Source organism: Cupressus sempervirens, chromosome 9 (assembly GCF_028749045.1).
Source record: "Cupressus sempervirens isolate cs-2001-9-10 chromosome 9, ASM2874904v1, whole genome shotgun sequence".
Classification (NCBI taxonomy): Eukaryota; Viridiplantae; Streptophyta; class Pinopsida; order Cupressales; family Cupressaceae; genus Cupressus; species Cupressus sempervirens.
In genome coordinates, this window is record NC_143126.1 from 10,670,152 (window position 1) to 10,695,673 (window position 25,522).

Genomic DNA, 25,522 nt, shown 5'->3' on the forward strand with positions numbered 1-25,522 from the left:
TTTATATTATAATCATAACAATATAGTATATCTTCCTCTACTTACTCTTATATGAAGACATTGTTTATAGATACATTTAATGCTATTTTATTCTTATTTTATTACACATAGTACTACTTTTCATTATCAATATGCAAAGAGTTAATTAATATCACATTATAGATTTTAAGTGATAAATCTAATATATATTACACTCACAATAATGCATTACATCTTACATCTTATATCTTATGTTATATTATTCATATTTTAATGCACACTATATTGCTATTCATTATTAATATACAAAGTTAATTAATGTCATCTATTTGATTTTATTTGACAATTATTTCATGACATACTAGTTTCAATGTCTAACCTAAAAAAAATGATACACAATTTAATTAGAAAGTTATACATTATAAACACACCTATACGTTGCAAATATTCATTATAAACACACTTATAAAATTTTAATTATAATTTGGGCGCTTCTCGCCTTCCGCCCCAACAAAAGTATATAAAATGGAAAACCGCACCCAACCTCAGTCGACGCGGTCCGTAATTTTGGAAATAACAAAACCCACTGACGGGTTGAACAAGAGGTTCTTCAATTTTAGATTAGGTTGATTAGTCCTGGTTAATCACCCATCTGGATTATCTACAATCCCTTCAAAGTTTTACCTTATAAAACATACACAGGCATTTGAACTGCCTCAATACTCCAGAAGAAAGCAAGCAAAAAAAAACAATCCAATGGGGAGAAATCGAAGTCGCAGCATGAGCCGCAGCAGAAGCTACAGCCCCAGAAGAAGCCGCAGCAGAAGCCCTCCTCGCCGTAAGCCGCGATACGATGACTTCAGAGAAAGGGAGCGCTTCAGAGGATTCAGAGACAGGAGATCCTTGGCACCTACTGGACTTCTTGTTCGGAATATTTCTCTCGACGCAAGGTCTGCATATTTTTTCTCGTCCATGGATTCTTTACTTGTTATTAAGTTTATGTCTTTTTTTTAACGACTTATTGAGGTTACATTGTCAGAATTTGTTTTGTTGAAGGAAGTTTTACGAAATAATTGTTTCTGCTGGAGAAGGGTTTTGTGGTTGCTTAATATTTTAATTTGTTTGTTTAATTAGTGATCGAAATTTATATTTGTAGTCACTAATGCGGAACATTTGCTTCACATCCCATTGGGGAATTTGTAAGAGTTAAAACTCCTGAAAAGGGTTTGATAAAATTAGGGTTTGCGATAAAGAAGATTTTCGGGCCGTGTAATTTTCTGGCAGTGTTTTCTGCGATCTTGTTTTTATCGAATACTTTGTTTTAATTTTTTTCTATTATTTTGACGTTGTGGTTTCGCTTTGCTGGTTTTTTGCTTAAAACCCATGTCTTACATTTGGAGAAATTTCTTTTTTAATGAGTTTGATGAAACTAGGGCTTCCACCAAGTGATTACGTTGGACGTTGATTTTAATAACCGTTTTCTTTCGCAGTTCAAGTTAGTATATCTGGTCTGTAATATATATATTTTTTTCCTTTTTCCTTTTCTTTTTAAACCAATGTTTGACATGTATCGGAGCTTAGTTTCTAAACCTGGATTGATGTAATTAGGTTTCTGTAAAATAATGGATTCCTGTCATGTTATTTTCCCCTGTTTTCGAGGCTATTTGGTTAACTTTGTTTTGGTCGATGTGGAATTCCTATCGAGAAGCCCTTTTTGACAATTGCGGAATATTCGCTTCATGTTTTTGTTTTTATGCAATTTTTACTTTTGTAGTTTTTCATTGCGGAATATTTTTTCAAATGCATTGCTTTATATCTGTGAGAATCTGGCAATTACCAAATGTTAGATAAAATTATTTATATGGCTTTTGGTTTTGGTTTCATGTATTGTTTTGAATGTTTGTAGTCATCACCCTCATTTTTTTGGTTGCAACAAACATTTACATTTTGTATTTGCAATGCAGAATTAGATCCGTACGGTTCTGGGAGTTGAGTTGGCTTGGCCCTGATGAAATTAGGGTTTTAGCTGAATATGGGTCTTGTGCTATTTCCATATGTCCTGTTTAGGCTTCCTGCTTAATTGTTTTATTGCAATGTGGTTCTTGCTTCTCTGGTGTGTAGACCATATCGTTTATTTTGGCCCTCATGCTTTTGGTGATTACAAGACATTTGATGAAGTCATTGTTTACAAAAATTGGTACTCCATTAGGGGTATTTTATTTTTTCTTGTTCCGTGCAATCTTGCCCTGCTTTTTGGTATCACTACTTTACAAATTTTGGTTCAAATTATTTAGGTTGTTTGGTTTACTGGGTTAAGGTGTGGAATTTGTAATTTGAACCCATGTTGTGCCTTTTCTTGAATTAAAGGGATTTGATAAAATGAGGTTGAAAATTTGCTGGGGTTTATGGTAAATTAATGTTTAATTTCGCAATTGCTCAAATTTGAGTTATTGTTTTGAATCCTTGTGGCTTTCTTGGAGTATTGTGTTTCCCTTTTTGGCATTGAGTTCTTTCTAGGATTTTGATCAAATGGTTGGAGTATTTTTATTTTATTTCAAGTTTGCATCATAGCACAGTTACTACAATATTTGTGCTCATGGGTGGGCAGATGGGTACTCACATTCCCGGTGATGACATCATACTGTAATATAGTTGCACTATTGGTCACATATTTGTTTTATCTGTTTTCAAGTGTCCATTTGAGTTTCTTGCCTCCCATCTTTTAATAATAATAAATGTTCTGATCAAAATATGAAAATCTAAGATAATGACCAGTCTGGTTACGAATATTTGTCTTTCCATCTTACTAATAAATTATAGCTTTTCTTCGTGCCTTTATATGTAAATTGTACCAATTACCCAAATCAAAATGGAATGAGCTAAAAAGCTTACCTGACTTTTAAGAAATGTTTGGGTGGCTTATATTATGCCCCCATGTGGCCGCTTAAATCAGTTTTCTGCTTAAATTTAAGCAATACAGTGTTCCCATGCAAAATGATTCTTTTGGGTAAAGGAAAATTTAGAATCTTTTCCTACTTTTGTGGAGCAGCTATTTTGTAGTAAATGAAAATAAGCTGTGGGAAAGGGGGGGGGGGGTGTAAATAAGTGGCAACTGCTTACTGAAAAATGGGACACATGTCTTCACCATTTTTTCTCAGCCCCTATTTATATGCCTACAATTTAGTTTTTAGAATAATTTGCTAAAAAATGATCAAAAATTTGTTTTAAAAGTAATATTTTTAAAACGGCTTAGCATTGAGCACAAACATTAAGCCCATGAGGGCCACCAGCTTCACAAATTGTGCCACAAAAGGATGAGCAGCTGCTGCTAGAAAAAATAAACTAAGCAGCAGCATGGGGACCTGGTTCTTTGCTAATATTTGCATGGTGCACCCATTTCTAATTGGTATTTGGCCATCATAATAGTCTATGGTGTGGATTGAAAGTGGCTGCAATCATGGAAATCATTCTCTCACTACTAGCTCATGTACAACTTGGCAGATCATTGTGTTGACCCTGTAACTGAAGGGATGTATTTACCATAGTTATGGGACTCGGACTTGCCTCTAACTTGGAAAGTGAAAATTTGACTCGAACTTGGACTCGGCGACCGGACTTGGCAAGGACTTGGAAAATTGAAAAACCCATGAAATTCAAAATTTTTAAGGATTTTAAGATTGTTTCATGAATCTTTCAGTCAATTAACATCAAATACACAATAATTGAGATAAATAGAAGCTACTTAATACACATAAACAATTTTGCATAGATCACATAAGTATAAAAGCAAATTTCTGAAGGAAAAAAAATTGAATAACACAATATAAAGTTATAAACTATAAAGTAATAAACATAGTGTCAAAGACTCAAATGTCTACAATATTCATGGATTACGAAATCCATGGTATCAAAAGTTCAAAACATATATCAAAATAACAACTAGAAGCCTAAGGCTCATAGTAGTCAATGTCCTATGAGTGCGCCTAAGATAAGTCATGGAAGACTGTAGAGCCATCCTCTCTCTTTGTGTTTGAGGATGAACCTCATCTTCATTATCATCAGTATCCTCATCCTCATCGTCACCCACATAATCCTCATCATCAGACTCGGATCCATCACTCCTAGCCTCAGGGTCCTGCACTCTGTCTCCTCGCGCTCTAGCCTCCTCAACTGCCATCGCTACTGCCTCAGCCTCTTGATCCATCTGATCTACGCACTCCACATCTTCATCGCTGAAGACAAGATCAACAATCTTTGTGTTCCACTCTGCATGTGGATCAACATTCTCTAATACAATCGGTGATGTATGGGTGCCCAAGATCTGTCTATGGCGAAGGCGAAAGGTGTAGTGAACAAAGACAAGATCATTCAATTTTTCACTGCCAACCAATTGCACTTCTTCGAGTGTATGTGCTCAAATAGATTACAATTACATTTGCATCTTGATGCACTAGATGGCTGGCTCAAGATGCGAATCGTAATCCTCTGGCTGGCTCAAGATGCGAATTGTAATCCTCTGTAAATTTGGCACCATTGTATAGGTCGCTCCACACCTCATCATCAGCTTTGAAATGTGGGCTGAATTGGTATGTTGGATTAAGGAAGTAGGCCGTTGCATGTATAGGCCTGTGAAGTAGATTGTGCAACGTCTATCAATGACATTCCATATAGGCCCATACCTATTTCGACTCCCTACAAAAAAAGAGCGAATGGCCTCCTTTGCCCTATCCATGCTCTCATAAATGTAGCCTATTAAGGGCTTCTCTCCATCACCAGTTCGTAGGAGAACAACAAGTGGCTTTACAAATTGCAATCATTATGAAAGTTGGAAGCGAAATAGATTATAATTAGCTTTAAGTTCTTTCTTTAAAAAATGACCAATAATTTATAACATAATTTCATAAACAAATTAAAGTTGAAATTAGGACAAAAAGGAAAATTACCATCACAATATTAGCAATCAAGTATCCAAAAGGAAGCCTCATAAAAAACGTGATTAATTGCATCAATCCTTGCAGTGGTCTTTGCATATGATGATGCAATCCACTCCTCACTAACAAACATGCGTCTCAGACCTCGCTTTGAATCAAACAAAGATTTCAATATAAGAAAATTGGTTGCAAATTTAGTGATCTCGGGACGAGACAACTCCTTTTGATCAGTGTGTTTCCTCATGAGGCTGAGGACACATGTATGATTATATATGAATTTGCATACACTCCTTCCTTGCTCTATAATTGTTTTTATCCAAGGGAGTTTAACAAAATCCTCTAACATGAAATCAATGCAGTGAGCAGCACACGGGTCCAAAATATGTGAGGGTGTCTCTCCATAAGAAGCTTTCCTGCAGCAACATAATTTGTTGCATTATCTGTAACTATCTGCACCACGTTCTTCTCACCCACGTCCTTTATCACTTCATCCATTACCTCACAAAGATATTCAACATTATTTGTTTTTCTTGAGGCATCAATTGATTTCAAAAAAACCGTGGCACTTGAAGAAAAAGAAACAAATTACTATAATGATAACAGATGAATCATAGTTTATAAATTCATAAAATATAAACTTAATCACTTAAGTACAAATTGTACTACTAAAGTTTTAATGTCTAAGACAACAATTACTTGATGAGGAGACAAGAAAGTTGAGAAGTGTTCTACTCCTATTAGTCCAACCATTAGTCATGATGGTGCAACCCTTCATCTTCCACACGTCACGCTGTTCCTTGATTGAACCTTCTACATCAGCCACCTTTTGGGTCAAAATAGGGCCTCCTAGCTTGTCAGCACTAGGGGCTTTGAACCCCGTACCACAAACAACAACAACATCGATTGCAATTTGCCAATAAGGAGACCTAAAACAAATTAAATAAAATTTAAAGTGAAACAAATTAGTATATTATAAATAAATTTTAAAGCAAAATACAAATTAAAATAAACAAAATAAGCATATTATTATCCCTTGAAAGTTGAAAGTTGAAAGCAAGAGAAGTAAGACATAAATTAAAATTTAAATAAATAAGTACCTTGCTGCATTGAATGAAATGTTGTTGTAGATGAAGAAGTCTCCAAGCGCTAATTTTGCATAATCATGCTTCTCCTTGTTCCAACCCATGCTCTCAAGCGATGGTTGTGCACTTGGAACCGTGTGTGGAACAAACATGGAATCAAGTGTTGATCTTTGCTTACAAATGCGAGGCCCAATGGTCACACTCGTAGAAGTAGTGGCATCTGTAGGTGGAGTAGGGGATAATGGAGAGTGAAAACTAGAAGATCCTTGTTGGGCTAGTTGTGTCATTTCTTCTTGTTGATTTTTTTTCAATTCTTTTTCTCCATTTTTTTTCTTTAGAAGAGTTTGCATGTCTCGCATAACATCTTGGGGTAGCATTACGCCTAGGTATATGTGCTAGGTGATACTTCAATCTACTTATTCCTCCCCCATTATATACTACACCGCAATGCCAACATGTAACAACTCCTTTTTTGTGCCTCGTGATGGCATGTTTCCAAGCCCTATCCCTTGCTATTGCACTTGGGTCTGCATCAGGGTTAAATGCAGGCCTAGTTCCACTTCCAGAAGGCTCACCTTGAGGCATTATGTCAATGTGTTTGCTGCTGCAATATGAATCTATTAGAAATAGAAAAAAGTTAGCATCAAATCAGATTTTTAAACTTTAGGGCCTTTTTTTTTTAAAATCGGTAAACGGCCAAGGCCTTGAGAATTCTATTAAATAGAGAAAGATTACAATAGTTGTCTCCGTTCAAACGGGCACTGGTAGGAAAGAACGGAGAAGAAAACCTCCAGTTTAGCCAGGGACAAAGTCCTATATTATTACAAAATATTAAAGGGGCATTCCCCAGTGAAATAATAACTACATTTGTCGTAATTAATATCACAATTTGCACAGAGGCATACCCTTGGTATTTACGCATGTCTCTCCTTTTTAATGTCGATGTTAAAAAATATATTTTCTGCAAATCATTTACACCACACAAAGCTATTCCCATATAGAAAGACACATTAACCCATACATTAAGAAAAAGAACCCCTGATAAATCAGTTAATACAATGTATCAAGGTAAATTAGAGATCTTTTAAATCGATAAATCCCAATGACTACAATTTTTCCTTAGACCTGAACTAAATAATCAGCTAAATCTTCCTATTAATATCTTGACCATAAACAGAGGACAATAAATTAGGAAAATGTAAATACCATATACAGTTTTAAGATATTTTATCTAACCAAATACAAAGAATATGCAGAGAACCATAGGGCCTACTAAAACTTCTAAACAAAATTCTTTCCACGTATTCCATTTAGATAATCTAGCATAATGCTTTTAGGGTAATATTTCCAAAGCGATATAATGATCCAAACATGCAAAATCAAACACTCGACAATCAACCAAAACATGATTAAACTAACCACTTAAGAACACCTTTGAAGAAAATAGGAAGGAGCCTTAAGCATTTTAGCACCTAAGTCACCACCAAGATGAGCATGCAAACTCTGGATCATCATAGAGCACATCTGAAGTAAATTCCTATCTATATTACCAAAACCAACCCGGTCTATCTCTAATCTGAAGCTCAAAAAATTCCTAAGATAAACTTCACATACATCTACAAATCTTCTGCCTCAGACAATTGAAGATTTCAATCTACAAACATCTATCCTGACCCCCTCCATCAAATAAGGAAGAAATCAAGTAGGAATGAATAGGCAAAATTACTAATGCCCTGATCTCTTTGTGAGAAATTCTTACCACAATGAGTAATTCTAGTCAAAAACTGCGAAACCACCTCCAAAATATACTCTGTTAGCCCTTAGATGCCATTAGAGATATAGTGCTCAAATGAGTAGCATAAGGGTTCTCAGTAAATCTCAACCAAAGGTTAAATTGAGGACAGCACTGCTCTGCCCTCAAAGCATTTAGACGGGATTACTCAGTCTAAGAGTACACATCGATATCAGGATCAGAACATCTTCCCACAGAGACCTCTAATATTCAAACTAATTAGTTATCTATCACAAAAACTATATCCTTTATGTCCCAAATTTGAAGAAATTTCACCTGTCAACAGGAAGGGCAAAAGTAAAATGCGATAATATAAAGATCATCCATACCGACGCACAAGATTTTCGTTGAAGCTGACTGGATAGAGTTAATAACCATAATGGAAAATTAAACACATATTTCCTATTCCCTTTTCCTTATATATAGAAGTTTACAGAAAAATCTAATTAATCTTAAACCCTACTTGCTTGCTAACGTTCACGGGATCATATATCACAAATCTGATGATAAAACCTCAGAACATTAATATAAGAGTCTTTGTCTGATTTATATATATACTGATGATAAAACCTCAGAACATTAATATAAGAGTCTTTGTTTGATTTATATATATACTGTGTATTACAAACCAAAATTTCTAATTTTAGGGCTTTCTTACTTTGTCCAAGATAAGTTAGAATAAATCTAGATTTTAAATAGTAGATGGTAGAAGTAGATACTAAACAAATGTAAACAAAATGGGAAGTAAAAAATATGAATGTAAAACATATTACAAAACAACACAAAGAAATGCAACTTGTTGCTTACCTCTTCAAATTTGCACAAAGTCAATCAGGGGAAATGCAAATAAGTTTGTACTTGTAGAAGTCTCCTCCAAATGCTTCCTTAAGCTCCTCTCAATGCGTAAGTGCAAGCTACAAAGTTGCACAAACCATAATGAATTGATACGGGAGAGCCAACTGGTTTGCTGATTTCTCTCTCAAAACCCCAATATTCTTCTCTAACTCTTTCCTCTCTATCACAAGCATAAGCAAATGGTGGAATGACCTTTTCAGGTCAAATAGATGTTATAACAACCGAAAAAAGGCAACTTAAATTAATGATTTTTTATTTTTTTGCACTTTCATGTTTTGGCCATCGGCAAGAGTCTTGGGCTTGGGACTCAGCGAGTTCGCGAGTCCAAGTGGACTCTGCTAGGACTTGATCGAGTTCGAGTTCAAAGGCAAATTGCCTCGGAAAGGGTGACTCTGGCTCGGACTTGCAGAGTCCTGTTCAGACTTGCAAGGTCTCGTTACACTGGTATATACACCTTTTTTTGTGGTTACAGCCATTTCACAATCCCTGTGTTTTGACTTGTTTTTGCTAATGAAAGGACATGCAGTAGAATTTCAGATTTCTAAATTTTGATTGTTTTCTCCAATCTGATAGGTTTTGGATGCCTCCTTCCAAGAATCTCAAGCTATGTTGTATTTTAGAAATGGATTTATCTCAATTTTCAAGGAAATTTCTTTTATCAATGCAATCTGTTGGTAGTTTGAACTGAGTTTCATTGTGGCACAGCCATTTATTGCTGTTTTTGCTGTGTAAAGTTTTGTAGAAAATGTGGGTAAGTTCAGGTTGTCTTTTCCCCAAATAATGAATTTACGTAAACTTAATAGGATATCCAGTAATCACTGGTACAAATAAAGTCTAAGTTGCTGGTTTGGATTCTGGCACGGACATGGGTTTGAGATTTGTCCAAATTTTTTTGGGCTGGGTTTGGCTTTGTTTGTACAAGGTTTTTTTCAAATATACATTATATATATATATATATATATATATATATATATATATATATATTATATGTATGTATGTATGTGTGTCTATATATATGCTACAACAATGAGTTAATATACAAATGAAGACAATAAGTTTTTCTTTGCATTCACAAATTCATAAATGACATATAAAAGAACCATTTTGGTCTTTTTAGTGGTCATATTTAGGGTTGGAGGCTTCGATGGACCTTAGTTGGCAAAACATCTTTATGAAAAAGTCAATAAAAATGACGATTCCAGACAAATTCTTCCCAAATCCGTTTTTGGTTCCTGTGTCCAAATTAAAAGTCTTCTAAATTCGTCCAAAATTCTTATAGGGTTTTTCTGAGAGAATTTTGAGCCAATTTACCTGACCGTGGCAGAATTTTAAACCAAATTCGATTTTACGTTGAATGGACTTTTGAATTCCACTTTCCAGGAGCAAATCTGGTAACATAAAGTATACTTTATAAAATTATAAATAAAGAAACTTTACAGCGAATTCTGTAGGATCTCAAGTCTGAATTGTAAAGTGTATTCTGAATACTCTTCCTGCCCTAGTTGATGTGTCAATTGTGATTTTTAGGCACAATGACCCATTGATATGTCAAAGGAAAATCACATCTTTTATATCATGGTTTCCAAAATATGGGGGGCATGGGTGTTGGTATGGGAATGGGGACACCGATTAAATTAGGATACATGAGTAAATGAGATAAAAAATGATCATGTTATGTAAATGTAGTTGCCAGAAATTGTGCTTACACAGATGATGATGAGGGCATGATCCACCTCCTATAATGGAGTTTTCTGATAACTAAATTCATGTGTGGTGCCCTCTTTAATGTGTGTTTTCATCTTGAAAATCCTCTGGTTGCAGTTGTGGTTGTGGTTTGTCCTTTAAAGTACCCAGAAGTGGTCCTGGTCTGGATCACCTGCAAGGCCATCCAAGTAACTGTCAAATAGACCAAGATTCGCCCAGGTCTGTACTTGGTTGTCTGAAGGAGATATTTGTGAAACTTCTTCCTTTATGTTTTGCCTTTTGCACTAAATTGATCTGGTTATTTTGGAAGAGCATGAAATCGATGTGCTTCTGCAATGTTCTTTGTGGAAGGCTCTGTGTGTCTGCCATTGCTATGGATCTGGTGACTGTATTAGGAGGGCAGGGAGTTGCACCTATGATATCTGTTGTCCCTAATATTTGACCCTAAAAAAGGGGTAAACCTACCAACATTTTGGTCTTTTAAGGCTCTAGACATGCTTTCAAGACATATTTCCATCTCACTAGCATTTATTAGCAAAATTAAATTCTTTGCTCGGTTTCTGTTGACTTTCGTTGTCTAAAAGTTGCTCTTCTTTCAATTTCGGGTTTGAAAGATTGCATTGCAAGTTTTAATTTAATGTCAGATTACAAGTAAAATTGCAAGCTTATATAAGTTGCACTGATGCCTTCTTAAGACCTGATTTTTAGCTAAGTATATAATGTTTTTGTTTTGTTTTTATGTTAAGTTAGTCCTTATAAGCGAAATGAGGTTGTTTATGGTCATTGCCAGTAAATGATTTGAACTTAGTAAATCCCGACATTACAAGTAACTTAAGTGACAACTTGCAATGTAGGTTCGAAGACCTGAAATTACAACTTGAACGAAGTGTCCATAACCCAAAATTGCAACTTGTAGTCCATCTTCCAAGTTCCGAAATTGCAACTTGTAATCCATCTTCTTGGATGTGAAATCCCAACTTGTAATTCATCTTCCAGGATCTTGAATTGCAACTTGTAATCTATCTTCCTTAACCTGAAATTGTTATTAGTAATTTATCTTCTAAGACCCAAAATTGCAACTTGTAATCTGTCTTCAAAGATCCAAACACAAGTGCATGTTTGCATATTTTCCTTGTAGATACAAAATTGCAATTTTGTTTTCCCCAATAAAAGTAAATGCTCATATCCTTCCACACCTGTAATCTGATTTCCAAGATCTGAAATTTAATCATGACCCCAGAAGTTGCATCTTTTTGCTCTATCCTCTTCGATCTTGTTTTCCCGCATGTTCCATTAAGGCATGGATCTTCAAGGCATGGATCTTATTTTGCATTACCTGATCTGAAGAAAGTGCTGTGGATTCTTCAAAAATGCATGATGATGTTCTAACTCTTCAGGCCTCTGACCTCAACTTCACAGAGAGAATTTCCCTTGAAGAACCAATACTGCCCCATACAAGAAGATGAGGTGGGACTTCATCAAAGATTCAAGTTGGTGTTCCTAAACAAAGCGCCTTCATTGAATCTGAATTCTTCAAGTATCAGTGTCTTTTTAGAAGTTTGCTTTTAGTTGTGAACTTGTAGTTTCTTTTGGATAAGTTACATGTAATGTTGGAAAATGTAACTGCAGTTAATCACATCATGTGCAAATTAGTAACTTGTAAATACATGTAAACAACTTGCAAGTCAAGTTACTTTAGGACTCCAATTTAGAATAAGACAATGCTAGTTGTGGAATAAGTCTTAAATTAGTTGGACATCTCCCATATCTTGCTCTCAGTACCTCACCTATAAATAAGATGGGGGGCTTATTGTAATTTTAGTATTTTGGCAATGCAACAAAATTTTGTCAGTTTGTATTTGCACTCTTAAGACTTTGAGCTCGTATGGAAATCAAAATCCTTTTGATCAAAGAGGCAAATTGCTGTAGACTTGGTGAACTGAAAGTGTCATGTGAGTTTTGTGTTTTTGTTCAAGAGGAATTCGAATGTAATCTTGCAGACTTTGAGCTGCTTTTTGCCTTGAGAATTATAATTTGGTTTCAGATATGGTAAATTGTAGACTTTGAGTTGCTTATCAGGTTTGCAGCTGGCGTAGAATGCTCACGCAAGGAATTAAATTGCTGACTTTGTGCTGCTTTTATTTTCTGATTTTGTGCCTGCAAGATAAAATATATGTTAGGGACTTTGTGCTACATGTATGATTCATCCTTGTTCCTGAATTCACATGATGTGTCATGGAAAGACTTTGAAGTTTCATGAGCTTTTTATTTTTAACTTCACTAAATTGTACTTGAGATATTGTTGTAAAGCTAGAAAAGTGTATTCTGAAATAAGAGAAAACATTGCAAGAAGAATACTTACTTTGCAAGAATAAAGTATTGTGAATGTAACACTCTAACAATCAGCTTAGTGTACATAGTCTTAGGTGTTCAGAATAAGTTATTTTCAATAACATTACATTGGGGGAGCCTTCCCTTAATTAGGAGAGACTGTCTTAGATGCTGTGGATGGAACCAGTGGTCCTCAAAACTGTCAATTCCAAAATTTCTACCCGACAATTTCCTCAACTAACCTTTTTTGGCCTGCTTTGTGTACAGGCCACTTGTGTATTGTTATTACTCAAAATCTACTACAGTGCAATTGTTAGAACAACCAGTAGAATGCTTGATGTACATAATTAGTAAGCAATGGAGGAATGAATACATTGTGTTGCAAGTGGTGGTTACCTCCATTTGGTCACCTGAGCTGAAAGGCAGGAGTGCTGGAAATGCATTTAGCAATGACATTTGAGTTTGATAAACTGACATTTACCTATTAAATCAAGGTTAATAGTATTCTATTATAACATCCAAACCAAAATATTTAATAGCTTATAAATTGTAATCCCCTTTTTTTGGGAAGACAATTTAGCCAAGTTGGAAAGATTTGCTGTAATGGTGCTTGACGTGTCTGATGGAAGGTTGTTTCAAATTTTAAATCATTTGAATGCAAGCGACCGCGTTAAAAACCAAAGAAAGCTAACATCAAGACAGCAACACAAGACTTCTCGTGGAAAGCCAAAACCACAACATACAAAGCTTTCATTAACAAGAATGGGTACTAACCCAAAATACAAAAGTGAGCACCAAAACATAGAGAGCACCAACTCTTATTTCTTCTGATATACCAACTCTAGATTGTGTAGAAACTTAAAACAAGATACAATAAAGCTGTCATCAATACACACAACTCTTCTGTCACCAAAAAGAAATATATTTAACATTCTCTGATATAACAGATTTTCAGAAGCAATCCACCAAGAACTCTCAGAAAATATCTTCAGCAGTTGAAAGATACAATAACAACTCTCATAAATCAAAAACAACACTTATGAAGCATATTTTAGAGTAAATTCATACTATATCATAGTTTTGCCTGGCAATACATGCAACTGCTAATCTTTTTTCCACAATAAAATAAACTTTGTATTCTCTCACTCTTACTACACATAGCAACTGCAAATCTGTAATACCATTCCTCTCTTTTAGAAACATCTTTTGCTCAAAGCAAAAAGAAACTAATTTTCTGCTACTTGAAACCAATACTTCTCAGGTTTTTTATAGACACATCTATTATATTTAATTCTTTCAACAAACTACAGCTCCATGTGACAGAGTCATATGTTCCAGTTCAAACAACGATCAAGCACACTTAAGCACACAGATATGAAAGAAGTGTACTGTTATTATAGCCCACTAGCTCTACCCATCAAAGGAGTTCCATCTCCAATGATCAATTCCATTCCTTCAATATGACACACACAAGTAACACTGCAAGCCATATAGATGATATCTGATTACAAAAGACACAACTCCACTCGAAAAAGCTACAAGATTCAAGAGTAAATCATATACCTGAGTGAATGTAGATGAAGAGAAGATCAATGACAACCAAGATTGGCCTAGGCCAAGCAATCTAAAAGAAGCTGAAAGGATTTTTTTTTGGATTTTGCAGCTACTATAGAAGATTTCTAAGGGTGCATCTCATCGCTAGATGCCCTGTTAACCAACCTAACCAAGAATGGAGCATTTACATAGACTCCATCTCAACAAACCTTTCAAAAACTCAAAGAGGTAATGAGTTCATGGCCCTTCTTTGTGATGACCAATGTTTCACACAAAAGACACAGCTCCACTCAAAAAAGCTACAGGATTCAAAAGAAAAACATATACGTTAGTGAGTGTGGATGAAGAAAAGATGAGGACATCCAAGATTGGCATAGGCCAAGCAATATAATAGAAGCTGAAAGGATTTTTTTGGATTTTACAGTTACTATAGAACGTTTCTAAGGGGGCATCTCATAGCTAGATGCCCTGTTAACCAACCTAACCAAGAATGGAGCATTTACATAGACTCCATCTCAACAAGCCTTTCAAAAGCTCAAAGAGGTACTGAGTTCATGGCCCTTCTTGGGGATGACCAATGCTTCACTTCCTTTTGTTTTCAAATGTGATTCTTCCATTGAAGCAATAGGGCCGTTTTGATGCAAAGTAAACATCCCATAGCATTTGAGAGTAGGAAGCTCAAAGTGGTTGAGCATAAACTCTCAATTTGTGATAAGGAGATGCTGGCCATAATGCATGCTTTGACCAAGTTTAGGCAATATTTGGTTTGCAACAAATTCTTGGTCCAGACTTGTCACAATAGTTTGAAATACTTTCTTAAACAAAGGGATTTGAATGACTGTAAACAGAGGGATTTGAATAATAATGTGGTGGCTGATACCTTGTCTAGAAAACTTCGTTTACATTCTCTGTCTCATATTGGGGAAGGCAAGGTGCAAGATGACAGGTTCAAAATGGCAGATGAGTGGATTCTATACTAAGGACAAGTATATCTTACGACCTATTTTAAAATGAAGGCAACATTTTAAATGGTTACCAAAGTATCCCTCTTGTGGGACATATAAGTTTTGGCAATAACAAAACAAGTGAGAATACTTTTCTTAAAAGGGATTAGAAAGGATGTAATGCAACATGTAAGAAAATGCAAAGTATGTCCACAGATCAAGAAGGAGCATTTGTTCCCAGCAGGACTATTGCAGTCTTTAGCCATTCCAAATGTTTAATGGGGGAGCATAGCTATGGACCTCATCAGTGGGGGCTGCCAAGGGTTCAAGGTAAGGATTGTTTATATGTAGATGCACATAGTCTTTATATGTAGATGTAGATAGAATTACAAAATATGCACACTTTTATTCGATATCATCAGATTTTGAATCACCACAAGTGGCAGATCTGTTTTTCAAAATAGATTTTCAGACTTCTTGGGTTACCTAAGACAATTGCAAGTGATAGGGACAGCAAGTTCCTTGGATTGTTCTGACAAGAGCTATTCCATTTGACATGGACAAAGATGACATCTGGCACCAGTTGTCCCCCACAAACAGATGGACAAATTGAAATAATAAGCAAGTGGATTGAGGGTTATTTGAAAACTATGTTATAGGACAGCAAACAACATGGATTAAGTGGTTACATTTGGGTGAGTACTCTCTCCACAATAAGATGTAGTGGAAAACTAAATGCTAAGTAATTGTAACCAGGAACATTGGTGAGCAGGTTATAGTTAATTCAATGGAAAAACGACAACTCTAGCCTTGAACGCTACATTTGGGTGAGCACTCTCTCCACAATAAGACAAAGTGGAAAACTAAATGCAAAAGTAATTGTAGCCAGGAACATTGGTGAGCAGATTATAGTTAAATCAATGAAAAAACAACAACTCTAGCCAGGAACATTGCAATTGAAGTGTTCTTTCTGCAATTTGTTGGTGCAACCATTTTTGCTTATTTGTTCTGCACAGTTAGGGTATGTCTGACCAGGTCTACAAGGCCTGGCAGATTAGGATGAAACTTGAGAACAATATGCCTAGTAAAATGATTGGTATCAAAAGCTAAAATCTTCTTCTCTTTCAGAATTATATATGGGCAGATTGAAAATGAATGAGGTGGCCTATTGTGAAGCTATATTTTTTTTTGGTCATGACAGTAAAACATTGCGGTTTACTTTTTTGTTGTTGTTGGTATATTCCTTAATGTGAATATTTTAAGGTAAGTTTAGTTGTTAATAATGGTGACTGCTGCTTGATAATCTAGAGAGGGAGCCTTTGTTTGGAGAATGTACAATGAAAAGTTTATTTTTGCTGTTTGATTTCAATATTGTATAAATCATAACATTGTTATAAAATATTCTTCTAATATTAACAATCTCATTTATTTTGTATTTTGCAGGCCCGAGGATCTTCGAATACCATTCGAAAGGTTTGGACCAGTAAAAGACGTTTATCTTCCAAGAAATTATTACACAGGGTACACCCATCTTTATCATTTCAACCATTCGTTTTCAGTAAATCTTTTGTTGACCTATTAGATAATTTTGGTGTCTAAATTTGGTTTTATGTTTTGTTAAGAATTTAAAATTGTATTACTGATAAGTACTTTAAAGGATAAATGGTAGTTAACAGATGCCTTTCTATTAGATTGAGATCCATTTGCAATAGTTTCCTTATTTAAATGTAGAAATAAAATAATATGTTTATTTATTAGGAAACAGTGTAACTGAGTTATGGTCCACTCGTTATTTCCTTATTAATTTGACCAAATGAATAATTGACTCCAAATGAATAATTGACTACTCTATATGACTACTGGTATTAAATGTTTTTGGGTGTGTATTATCATATTGCTAATGATAATGAAGGTCACTCGTTAAGATACCTTTTAACCATATTTACAAAGAAATGCAATGATGAGTAGAATAGTAGAAGGTTCTAGTAGCTGACTGACTGCTATTATTGCACATTAGTTCTCAGAGTTGTTACTCTCAATCAAAGCAAAAGAAATAGCTGTATTAAACAATATGTGGAAATTACAAGCTGAAAGAATCCATTAATTCTACACAACTAGAAGGCTGTACAGTGAAAGACGTAGGTTTGATCTGACTAATGGATAGACCAGTATAGATTGAAGGCAACGGGAGTGGTTGATGGTTCTGATAGTTGTGAAAAGTTCAGCTCAATTACTTTGACACCATCTAACTGAATATTGTAACTCTCTGTTGTATTTTACAGTGAGCCACGGGGTTTTGGATTTGTAAAATACAGGAATCCAGATGATGCTGCAGAAGCTAAGTACCACATGAACCACCAAATAATTGGTGGACGGGAAATTACCATTGTCTTCGCTGAAGAGAACAGGAAGAATCCACAGGAGATGAGAGCAAATGCACGGATTGCGTAATAATTTATTTTAGAATGTTCTTTTGCTCAAAAATGTTTCAGGATTTGTGGTTTCAATTGGTCCATTTTACAAATTCCAACCATATTTGCTGGCTTCTTGTTTGTTTATAGCAGGAGCAGCAGATATGATGAAGGTGGCTTCCGAAGGCGCTCACCTCCACCCTCTCCAAGGCATCGTCGTCACTGTAAGCATACTTTTATATTTGTTGAAGTGAAATTTGAGTATTTAGGCATGTTATCAAAAGCCAGGTCTTTTGTTAGATAAATGTAACTTATTACTTAGCACATCTTGTTTAAATAATAAAGTTTTCCTTAGAGAGAAGGCAAGCTTACTGGCTTCCCACAGTCATTGTTTCTCTGAAGCATAATTATGTCTTGAGAATGAAATCCTAATGTTTTCTTGTTGCTGGACAGCCTACACTCGCTCGCCTTCTCCACCCAGACATGGCTCAAGGTGCGAGCATTTGTCATAGTGTTAGTTGTCAGGGCATGTTTATTCAATCAGCTAACAAAATGCCATCTTTATTTTCTTTGGTTGTTTAAGTTTTATTGTTGTCTTGCAATCCAATCTGAAATCTACCATTTTTTGGTTTTCTGTTATAACTCATTTATATTTTTATCTCCCCTCAAGAAATCATGCCATCATGTCCATTATTGGTCTTAAAACACCTTGTCAAATATTTTACCCTCGTCCAGGTGAAACATAAATTGAATGTAATGAAAAAAAACGTTTTAAAACTCAGGATGTAAGTTGCTCCACCCATTGTGGCTCTTGGCTGAATCATGTAGGATTTTAAGAAAGGGAAAAGGCTCTTCAAAAAGAACTTGCAAACAGGTGGCATTGATGAGTTTAGCATGTGCTCTTGCAACTGCTTCACTTTAACAGAGGCATTTGAAGAGCTAATATGACCAAACTCTTGCATTGTGGCCTGCTGTGGGGTTTGTCTTTACACATTGGATGAGGAGGAAGTTGATAAAAGTGGGAAGAGGGTGCTGTTTTTATTTGACACATCTCTTGTGCTTTTCCTATTTGATTGTCAGTACTCTTACACGGTGTTATCTATTTCAATTTTTTTTGGTGCCAGATTATTTATTAGTTTTTAATAATCTAAATTATCAGGTTTTTATTTATAATATATTTATTAGTTTTTAATAATCTAAATTAACAGCACACAAAATTTAGTTGAAAAGATAGAATAGTGCAATTATCAGACATTCCCGTAACTCACACCTGAACAAAGTCACTTGTGTTACAGAAAAAGCTGAGGATTTGACAAACTCATGTAGTTGCTTGCAGAGAAAAATGTGTATCGTAGCGGCTGCTTCTTGAAGATGAACCAGTCTAAACCATAAACAAAATGTTTTCCAGAAAATATTTTGAATAAAATTCTGCTGTCTTTTACGTATGAACATGAACATGAATTTTAGGGAATATGATCCCATATATAAATGTTTGCTAAATTTTGAACCTCAAGCTAGAAATTCGGCGAACCCTGTGACACAGCCCCAAACTAGGTGAATCTGTGTATGAAATTGGAGCATTGTCATGGTAGGTTTGATGAAATTCACCAACCGATATCCTAGACCAATGTCTCGACCTTTTGGGCCCCCTCCGAATGCAAAGCCTTCCATAAATCCTATTTGTTGGAAATAACCATTTGGCTCAATGCCTGTTTCACCTTGACAATTGGACTCATATTAATAGTATGAGATGCAAATCGAGTCTCAATAATCTAATTATGTTAATAACAATATGTCAATAATAGATATTAAACAAATTTATATACAAATTGATAATTGAACATGACAACATGACATAATTTAAAAAAAAAAAAGTAAATTAAATTTAGTAATTACAATATAGCTTCAACAACTCCAATTTGGAATTTATCTGACTACCTGGACCACATGCTAAATAATGTTGTCCCTTTGGGGGACATTGTAGTCACATTAATCAATGGATATTTTCTTGTATCTTTCTATCCATCCGAAACAATAGTAACACCTGAAGTTTTTCTAGAACACTTAATTGGTTGAAGAGAACTCTCTACACACCCTTAAATACCTAGGACTTGGGTAATCAACTGGTGCTTTATTGATGGCTGCTATGATCTCCTTCCAATTTGATGAACTTTACCAAGTTGAAAAGATCAGTGGCATAAAGGCAACATGCAGTGGCTTGCTCAGCAAGCTATCTTGCCTCCATTTTAAATACCATGTCTAACAGACCTCTTTTGCAGGCGGCAATTTGCACTTCTTCCTCTTCCACTTCTAATATAGTACTTGCAAGAATGGATGTTGGAGGATACAACTGGTTCAATGGGTAATTACATTCTTTCTTTTTGGATGGAGTTCCAAAGATTGCCATTCCCATTCCCATGCCTTTACTAGATGAACCCATAAGACAAACTTTGACCCAAGACTATGAGCTATTGAATGGTCCTTTACAATCAGATATGTTACATTTCCAAAGATATGACCCACCGTCTGAAATTTGTGATATTCTTGTGGTATGTCTCCATAATGGAGATCATTTTCAATCCATCAGCTACTTGCTTTCTACTGAACTTTGACCTCCACTGGTGGATATTCTTGCATAATACAATCTGATGTCTTGCTATTATAAGTAATTGAATAAATTAGAAAATTACGAATGCCAAGCATACAATTGCAAAATAAGATAGTAAAATGTTATAATTGATAGCTAAACTTGTTTCTTTAATAATTTAAAAAATGAAAATAACTTAATTTTCTTCTGAATTTGAAAAAGTTCACAAAATCTTAAAAAATTCAATAATTAAAATTTTTCATCCGACCTTAGAAAAATTCATAAATTCTGGAAACCATTCAATAAAGGACTCTCATGAGTGGGGATTAAAATCTTAGATGTGTAGATCTCCTTTGTGGAAACTGTCTAGCACCCTATTAACAATCCTCTTTTAAAATGATCACATGCTCTTCAAAATGCCAAAAAGGAGACAAAGTGAGAAGAGAGCAAAGGAGCAAACAGAATGAGATGAAAAAACAATGAATGGCCTTGATTAGCCCTGTTTTAGGGTTTGGAGGCGAAAATATGGACAAAAATTGTAATTTGTACATGTTTTATGGTGTAAGTTGAAAAACTTTGAGTTTTGATGTTTCCTAGTACACTGGGCCCTGGATGCGTCCTGGGTGTGTGCAGGAAGTGCATCACAGGGCTGTGGATGCACTTCCTGTGCACATCCACAGTGCATCAGCATTTGTAAGCACCTGCATCTGTCTTGCGACCTACCAGGAAAGAATCCAGTATCAGAGGTAAATGTTAAGAAAATCATATATGTCTATTGTTAATTAATTTATTATATCACATGCACATATATAGTACAGTTACCGAAGCTGTGGGAAGATCTATCTTTATTGATCGGCTCTCCAATTGAGAAATACTATTTGTTGGTACTACAATTGCACTATTATATCTTTTCAACTAAATTATTTATATGTAATTTTAAATCATCAGACCCCCTACCTTTTTCCAATAAATAAGATAACTTATTATATCTTTAGGTTGTCGATTCAATGTTTTAATAAAATTTGAGATCATTTCATTGTATTTTTGTTTTATTTTAGCAGAATTTAGTTGTTGCCTTGTACCTTTTTAAACTACAAAAAATGTGGACCTACAATATATTATATCTCTGGTTTGTTGGCTTGAATTTCTGGAATAATTTTAGGCATTGAACTGGTAACATACCCCCATGTGATAGTGCAACTACTCCAGTTTGACTTCTAAAGATTTCTTAATCAATGTTATCAACTTATCATAAATAGATATAATCAATGATAGGTGTTTTTATTTGCTAATTGTTAATACTATATATTAAACATATAAAGAAATTTACTTCTCTTATACTGTGCCTTGAATTCTAATTCTTAAACTATGAGAAAGTCTTGCTGGTTGAATGGTTGATCATAGTATGTGAAGCTTGACTAAATTATTACCCAACTTTGTTGCAGTTACCTGATTAAATTGTTTTTATTGCGGGGAGTGAGGTGTAACATCACAGTCTTATCATAGAAAGATGTTCTTACAGGATTTAATATAACTTGAAATGAATGCTTTCTGTTGATTATGTACTAAACCTTTTAGTTGATGGATAGCTAATGCATCCCCACAAGTCTTTATACAAACGGCATGTATTTATTATATAAACAATACAACTCTAGGTCTGAGAGTTCTGACCATTGTCGTTGTTATGGGAAGATCTCTTGCTCAAGGGAAATGCAAATCATATGCCATAGTTTCATATTTTTCCAATCTATGGTTTAGTTCTGCTTGACCACCATTTGCAAGTGATGTTGGTCTATATAAGGTTAGCTTAGTTTGGAAGTTGCCCTAAATATTTATTGTTTGCAAGATTCGCCTATTTTATCTCCTGCAATTCACTCCGTCTTGCATTGAGGAAAAACCATGTTTTCAATGTGAACCAAACTGGTTTCCGTGTTAGTGTCATGTGTCATTTCGTGTCCTAGGTTTTCTGTTGCATTCTTTCAACTACTTTGTAAAGCTTTACCTGAAATGAAGGCCGGACGGAAGTGATCTTCTTGCTTTCATCGTCAATCCTATTATTATTTCATATTTATAATCCCTTTATAACCCTTTTGCATAACAATGTGGATCCAGATGTGATCATCCAAGCAATCCAGCGTTTCAGACAATCTGTTCATCAAATTCAAGCCAATTCTTTTTGAGTAACATGTGTTGTTCTTGTTCATGCAGATTACCAAAGAGAAAGAGACATCTTGCTTATTGAAAATCCAGACCTGTGACACATCCTAAGAGAGAAAGCAATTGTTCTTGTTCATGCAGACCACCAGAAAGAAATGAGCTTCCCTGCTTATCAAAGTTTGAAAGTCCAGAGTCGTGAGATTCTATAAGATGGCAGGCAAAAGTTATTCGAGAAGTTATCATTAGTAATGATCTTCAACAACTGTAATCTTTTGAATTGTGAGATGGCTCCCAAAGTTTGCGTGTTGACTTGTAGAGTTTCTTTGTTTTTTGAGGTCAGTCTTCTGTTGTAGTAATTATTCTCCCAAATGAAAGAGGCTTCTATTTTAGTTGTAAAGTTGTCACGAATAAATATTCTTCATGCCCATGCTGATCTTCAATTGTATGATAGGTTGTTGCAGCAGAATTATAGGCGCCCAATTTCTACATTTGACACTCTTCATGTTCTGACACGTTTGAATTGCTCCTACTGATAACCTAGCTATTTCATGAAATTATGATTGATATCAAAGCCAAGACGATAATTATAATAAACTGCTCATTATCTAGACTAGTTACAAAAAGAATAAATAAGAAAAAAATAGTAAGCATATCTATTTGTTGAGAACTGTTGCGTTAAGTTTCAAAACGATACAAGAAAAGACTACCAAGTTTCTTAAGAATAAATCAATTATTTTGTTATGCTTTGTTTTAATATTAGGTTTAAGGGATAATATTCTTGTATTGTCATTAAATCAGTTCAAAATCTTGAATTTGTAATAGAGATTATATGTGAACTGTATCTGCAGTTCTTTTTGGTTACCCTTTTAAATCGCAAAATTGACTTTCTTATCCAGTTGCAAAGTACTGAAGTCTTAACATTTTAACTTTCTGCTCCCCATTTTGCCGATCCCTTGTTTCCCTGCAATCTAATTTCTGGGCAAGGCCTGTAGGTTATATCCTTTGGAGCTGCAATATATAACATCTACACTAAATAGATCCCCGTTGGTACTTAAATCTCTATAATGGTTAGCCAACTGCTGGAATCAACAAATTAAAGAGCTTGCAGATGCTGTCTGTCTGTCTTTCTTAAATTTCTGCTGACTACATAAAAACTTAGTCAGTGGTTTTGTAAGCTGAGAAAGCTTACCAAGGCGTGAGAATATTGATTATTCAAGTAAAAACCACAAATTCTGTTCCTTGTTTTAGGTCAAGGCTAAATGGTTGTGTAAGTGTTTGCATCATAAATTTTGTATATTTATTCTGAAGTACAGCTATTGAATATGCAGAGTTCGCAGAGTGCATGAAGACTATTCAGATGAAAGATCCTTTTCACAGTCACCGATCCCTCGCAGTGTTTCTAGGTCTCCTCGAGCTGCAGATATGAGGAGCCCGCGAAGGGCATCAAGTCCGATAGAGAATGGCAGAAGTCCGATAAGGAGACAGATGCCGTTGCAGTCCCTCAGGTGCGATTTTTTGTAAATAGAATGATATTGTTATGTCATTACTTGTTGTGCTTGTAATCTGTAAATTAATTTATTGTGCTTGCTTTATCTTTTAGCTTTGTGAGACTCTTAAGCTTTTGGTCACTGATAAAAAACTGCCCTCTTTTGCAGTCCATGATGGTTTTGATCCAGACTGTTTTGGGAAGCTTTGAATATCATTTGGTTTGTACAGTTACTGTATATTGATCTTGGACAATCTGTATGTTCAAGAAGTTTTGATTAACAGGCATGGTATTAACCGACTTGACGGTGCATCAATTATATTATGTATTCTAAGGCCATGTTCAACTATGGGATTATCTGGATGAACATTTGTTAAGAGAACCTTACTGAGTTTTTACATTCAATTCTCTAGACAATGATAATGTTTTATATTCTAAATGTGGAGATAAAACGATGGAAATATGCTACAACGGGGGTTCATTAGTTTTTATTTTCCTACCATTCATTATGTGTGCTCTTAATGATTGTGGTGTTAGCTGTAACATTATTTGTATACTATTTATCTTCTTGTATCTAGTGCATTTTAATTGATAGTTTTTATGAAGTATGTGGCACAAATTATATTTGACAGTATGTCCTTTTTTATTAGCGCAGGTAAATTGTTATGTTAATTATCCTGCAATGAAGTGCTCTTAAATTACATTTTAAGTTTTTGTTATAGTGCAGCAGAGCACTGAAGATGAGGAGCTATCGCACCTCATCATTTTGCCTTATTTTTTGGTAGTAACTCAATAAAATTTAAGACAGTGTCACAGGTTGAGGCTGAACAGACCGACCTAATTTGTAGAATCTCTATTTATCATCGCCCTGGACCAAGCGTATCAGCTGCATAAGTGATGCCTCTGCCACCTGCTTTGGAATGACTGAACCCCTGGGTCCAGGGGCACTGCGTGGGACATGGATGGAAGAAGAGGGTACATCTTAACAGCACTTTCCTAATACAAGTGTAGGATGCTCTCTTCTATTTGCTCAAGTATATTGTAAGTGCTTGTACATTACGTTATAGTCTTTGCTAGGATGCAGTTTAGCTACCCACTTCGCCATATTGCCTTGATATGAGCTTTTACCCAAGGCCAAATTTTTGGTATTACACTGACATAAAAAATTAGACACAGGATTACAGGCTGAGGCTGTACTAGCGGATTTAAGTGGTAGAATCCCTAGGTAATTGGATTTAATTTTCTGTGTTAGCTATCTTTATTTCTGCATTTAATGTTATAATTAATTCAATGAAATGGATGTATTGGATATAGTGTTACATTGTTGTGACAAATCAATTTTATTGTTCGCTTTTGTTTTGGTTATTGACGTCACATTTAATATTCCCATCTTCACAGTAACACCACATAACAATATAATGGTTTGATTTCTAGCCATTTTGTTTGTTTGTATGAATATCAGTATTTTTTTAAATGGTTGTAGCCACAGTCGAATATTGTAGCCACAGTTGTTATTAGTTCCCTATGCCTGTCATACCCTGCAAATATCACTTTGGTGTTTGTTTTCATAGCCATTGGCTTCCTGAATGAGAGATACACATAAGATTCCTCCTGAGGCGTCAGATTTGGGAATTTTGCTCATTTCTCGTTGATCTATTATAGGCAAAAAAAAATGGTGCTGTCTACGGTGCAACATATGTGCAAGTATA

General features: G+C 35.1%; 1 protein-coding gene across 7 annotated transcripts; it reads left to right on the forward strand.

Annotated features, from left to right (window-relative positions):
- The first annotated feature begins 530 nt into the window (after nucleotides 1–530).
- SCL28 (SC35-like splicing factor 28) lies at nucleotides 531–24,284 on the forward strand. Of its 7 annotated transcripts, none has more exons than XR_016356560.1 (8): nucleotides 531–929; nucleotides 16,616–16,693; nucleotides 17,455–17,619; nucleotides 17,734–17,807; nucleotides 18,037–18,076; nucleotides 22,379–22,662; nucleotides 23,656–23,832; nucleotides 23,983–24,284. XR_016356560.1 is itself a non-coding variant. In XM_089802876.1 (7 exons), the coding sequence occupies exons 1-7, from the start codon at nucleotides 736–738 to the stop codon at nucleotides 23,987–23,989; spliced, it is 735 nt and encodes a 244-aa protein (XP_089659002.1). In that variant the 5' UTR covers nucleotides 531–735; the 3' UTR covers nucleotides 23,990–24,284. The 7 variants fall into 7 exon arrangements, 2 of the variants coding, with proteins under 2 accessions (XP_089659002.1, XP_089659003.1); XR_016356562.1 differs by having other exon boundaries at nucleotides 22,379–22,606; XR_016356561.1 differs by having other exon boundaries at nucleotides 22,379–22,572.
- The last annotated feature ends 1,238 nt before the right edge of the window (nucleotides 24,285–25,522 follow it).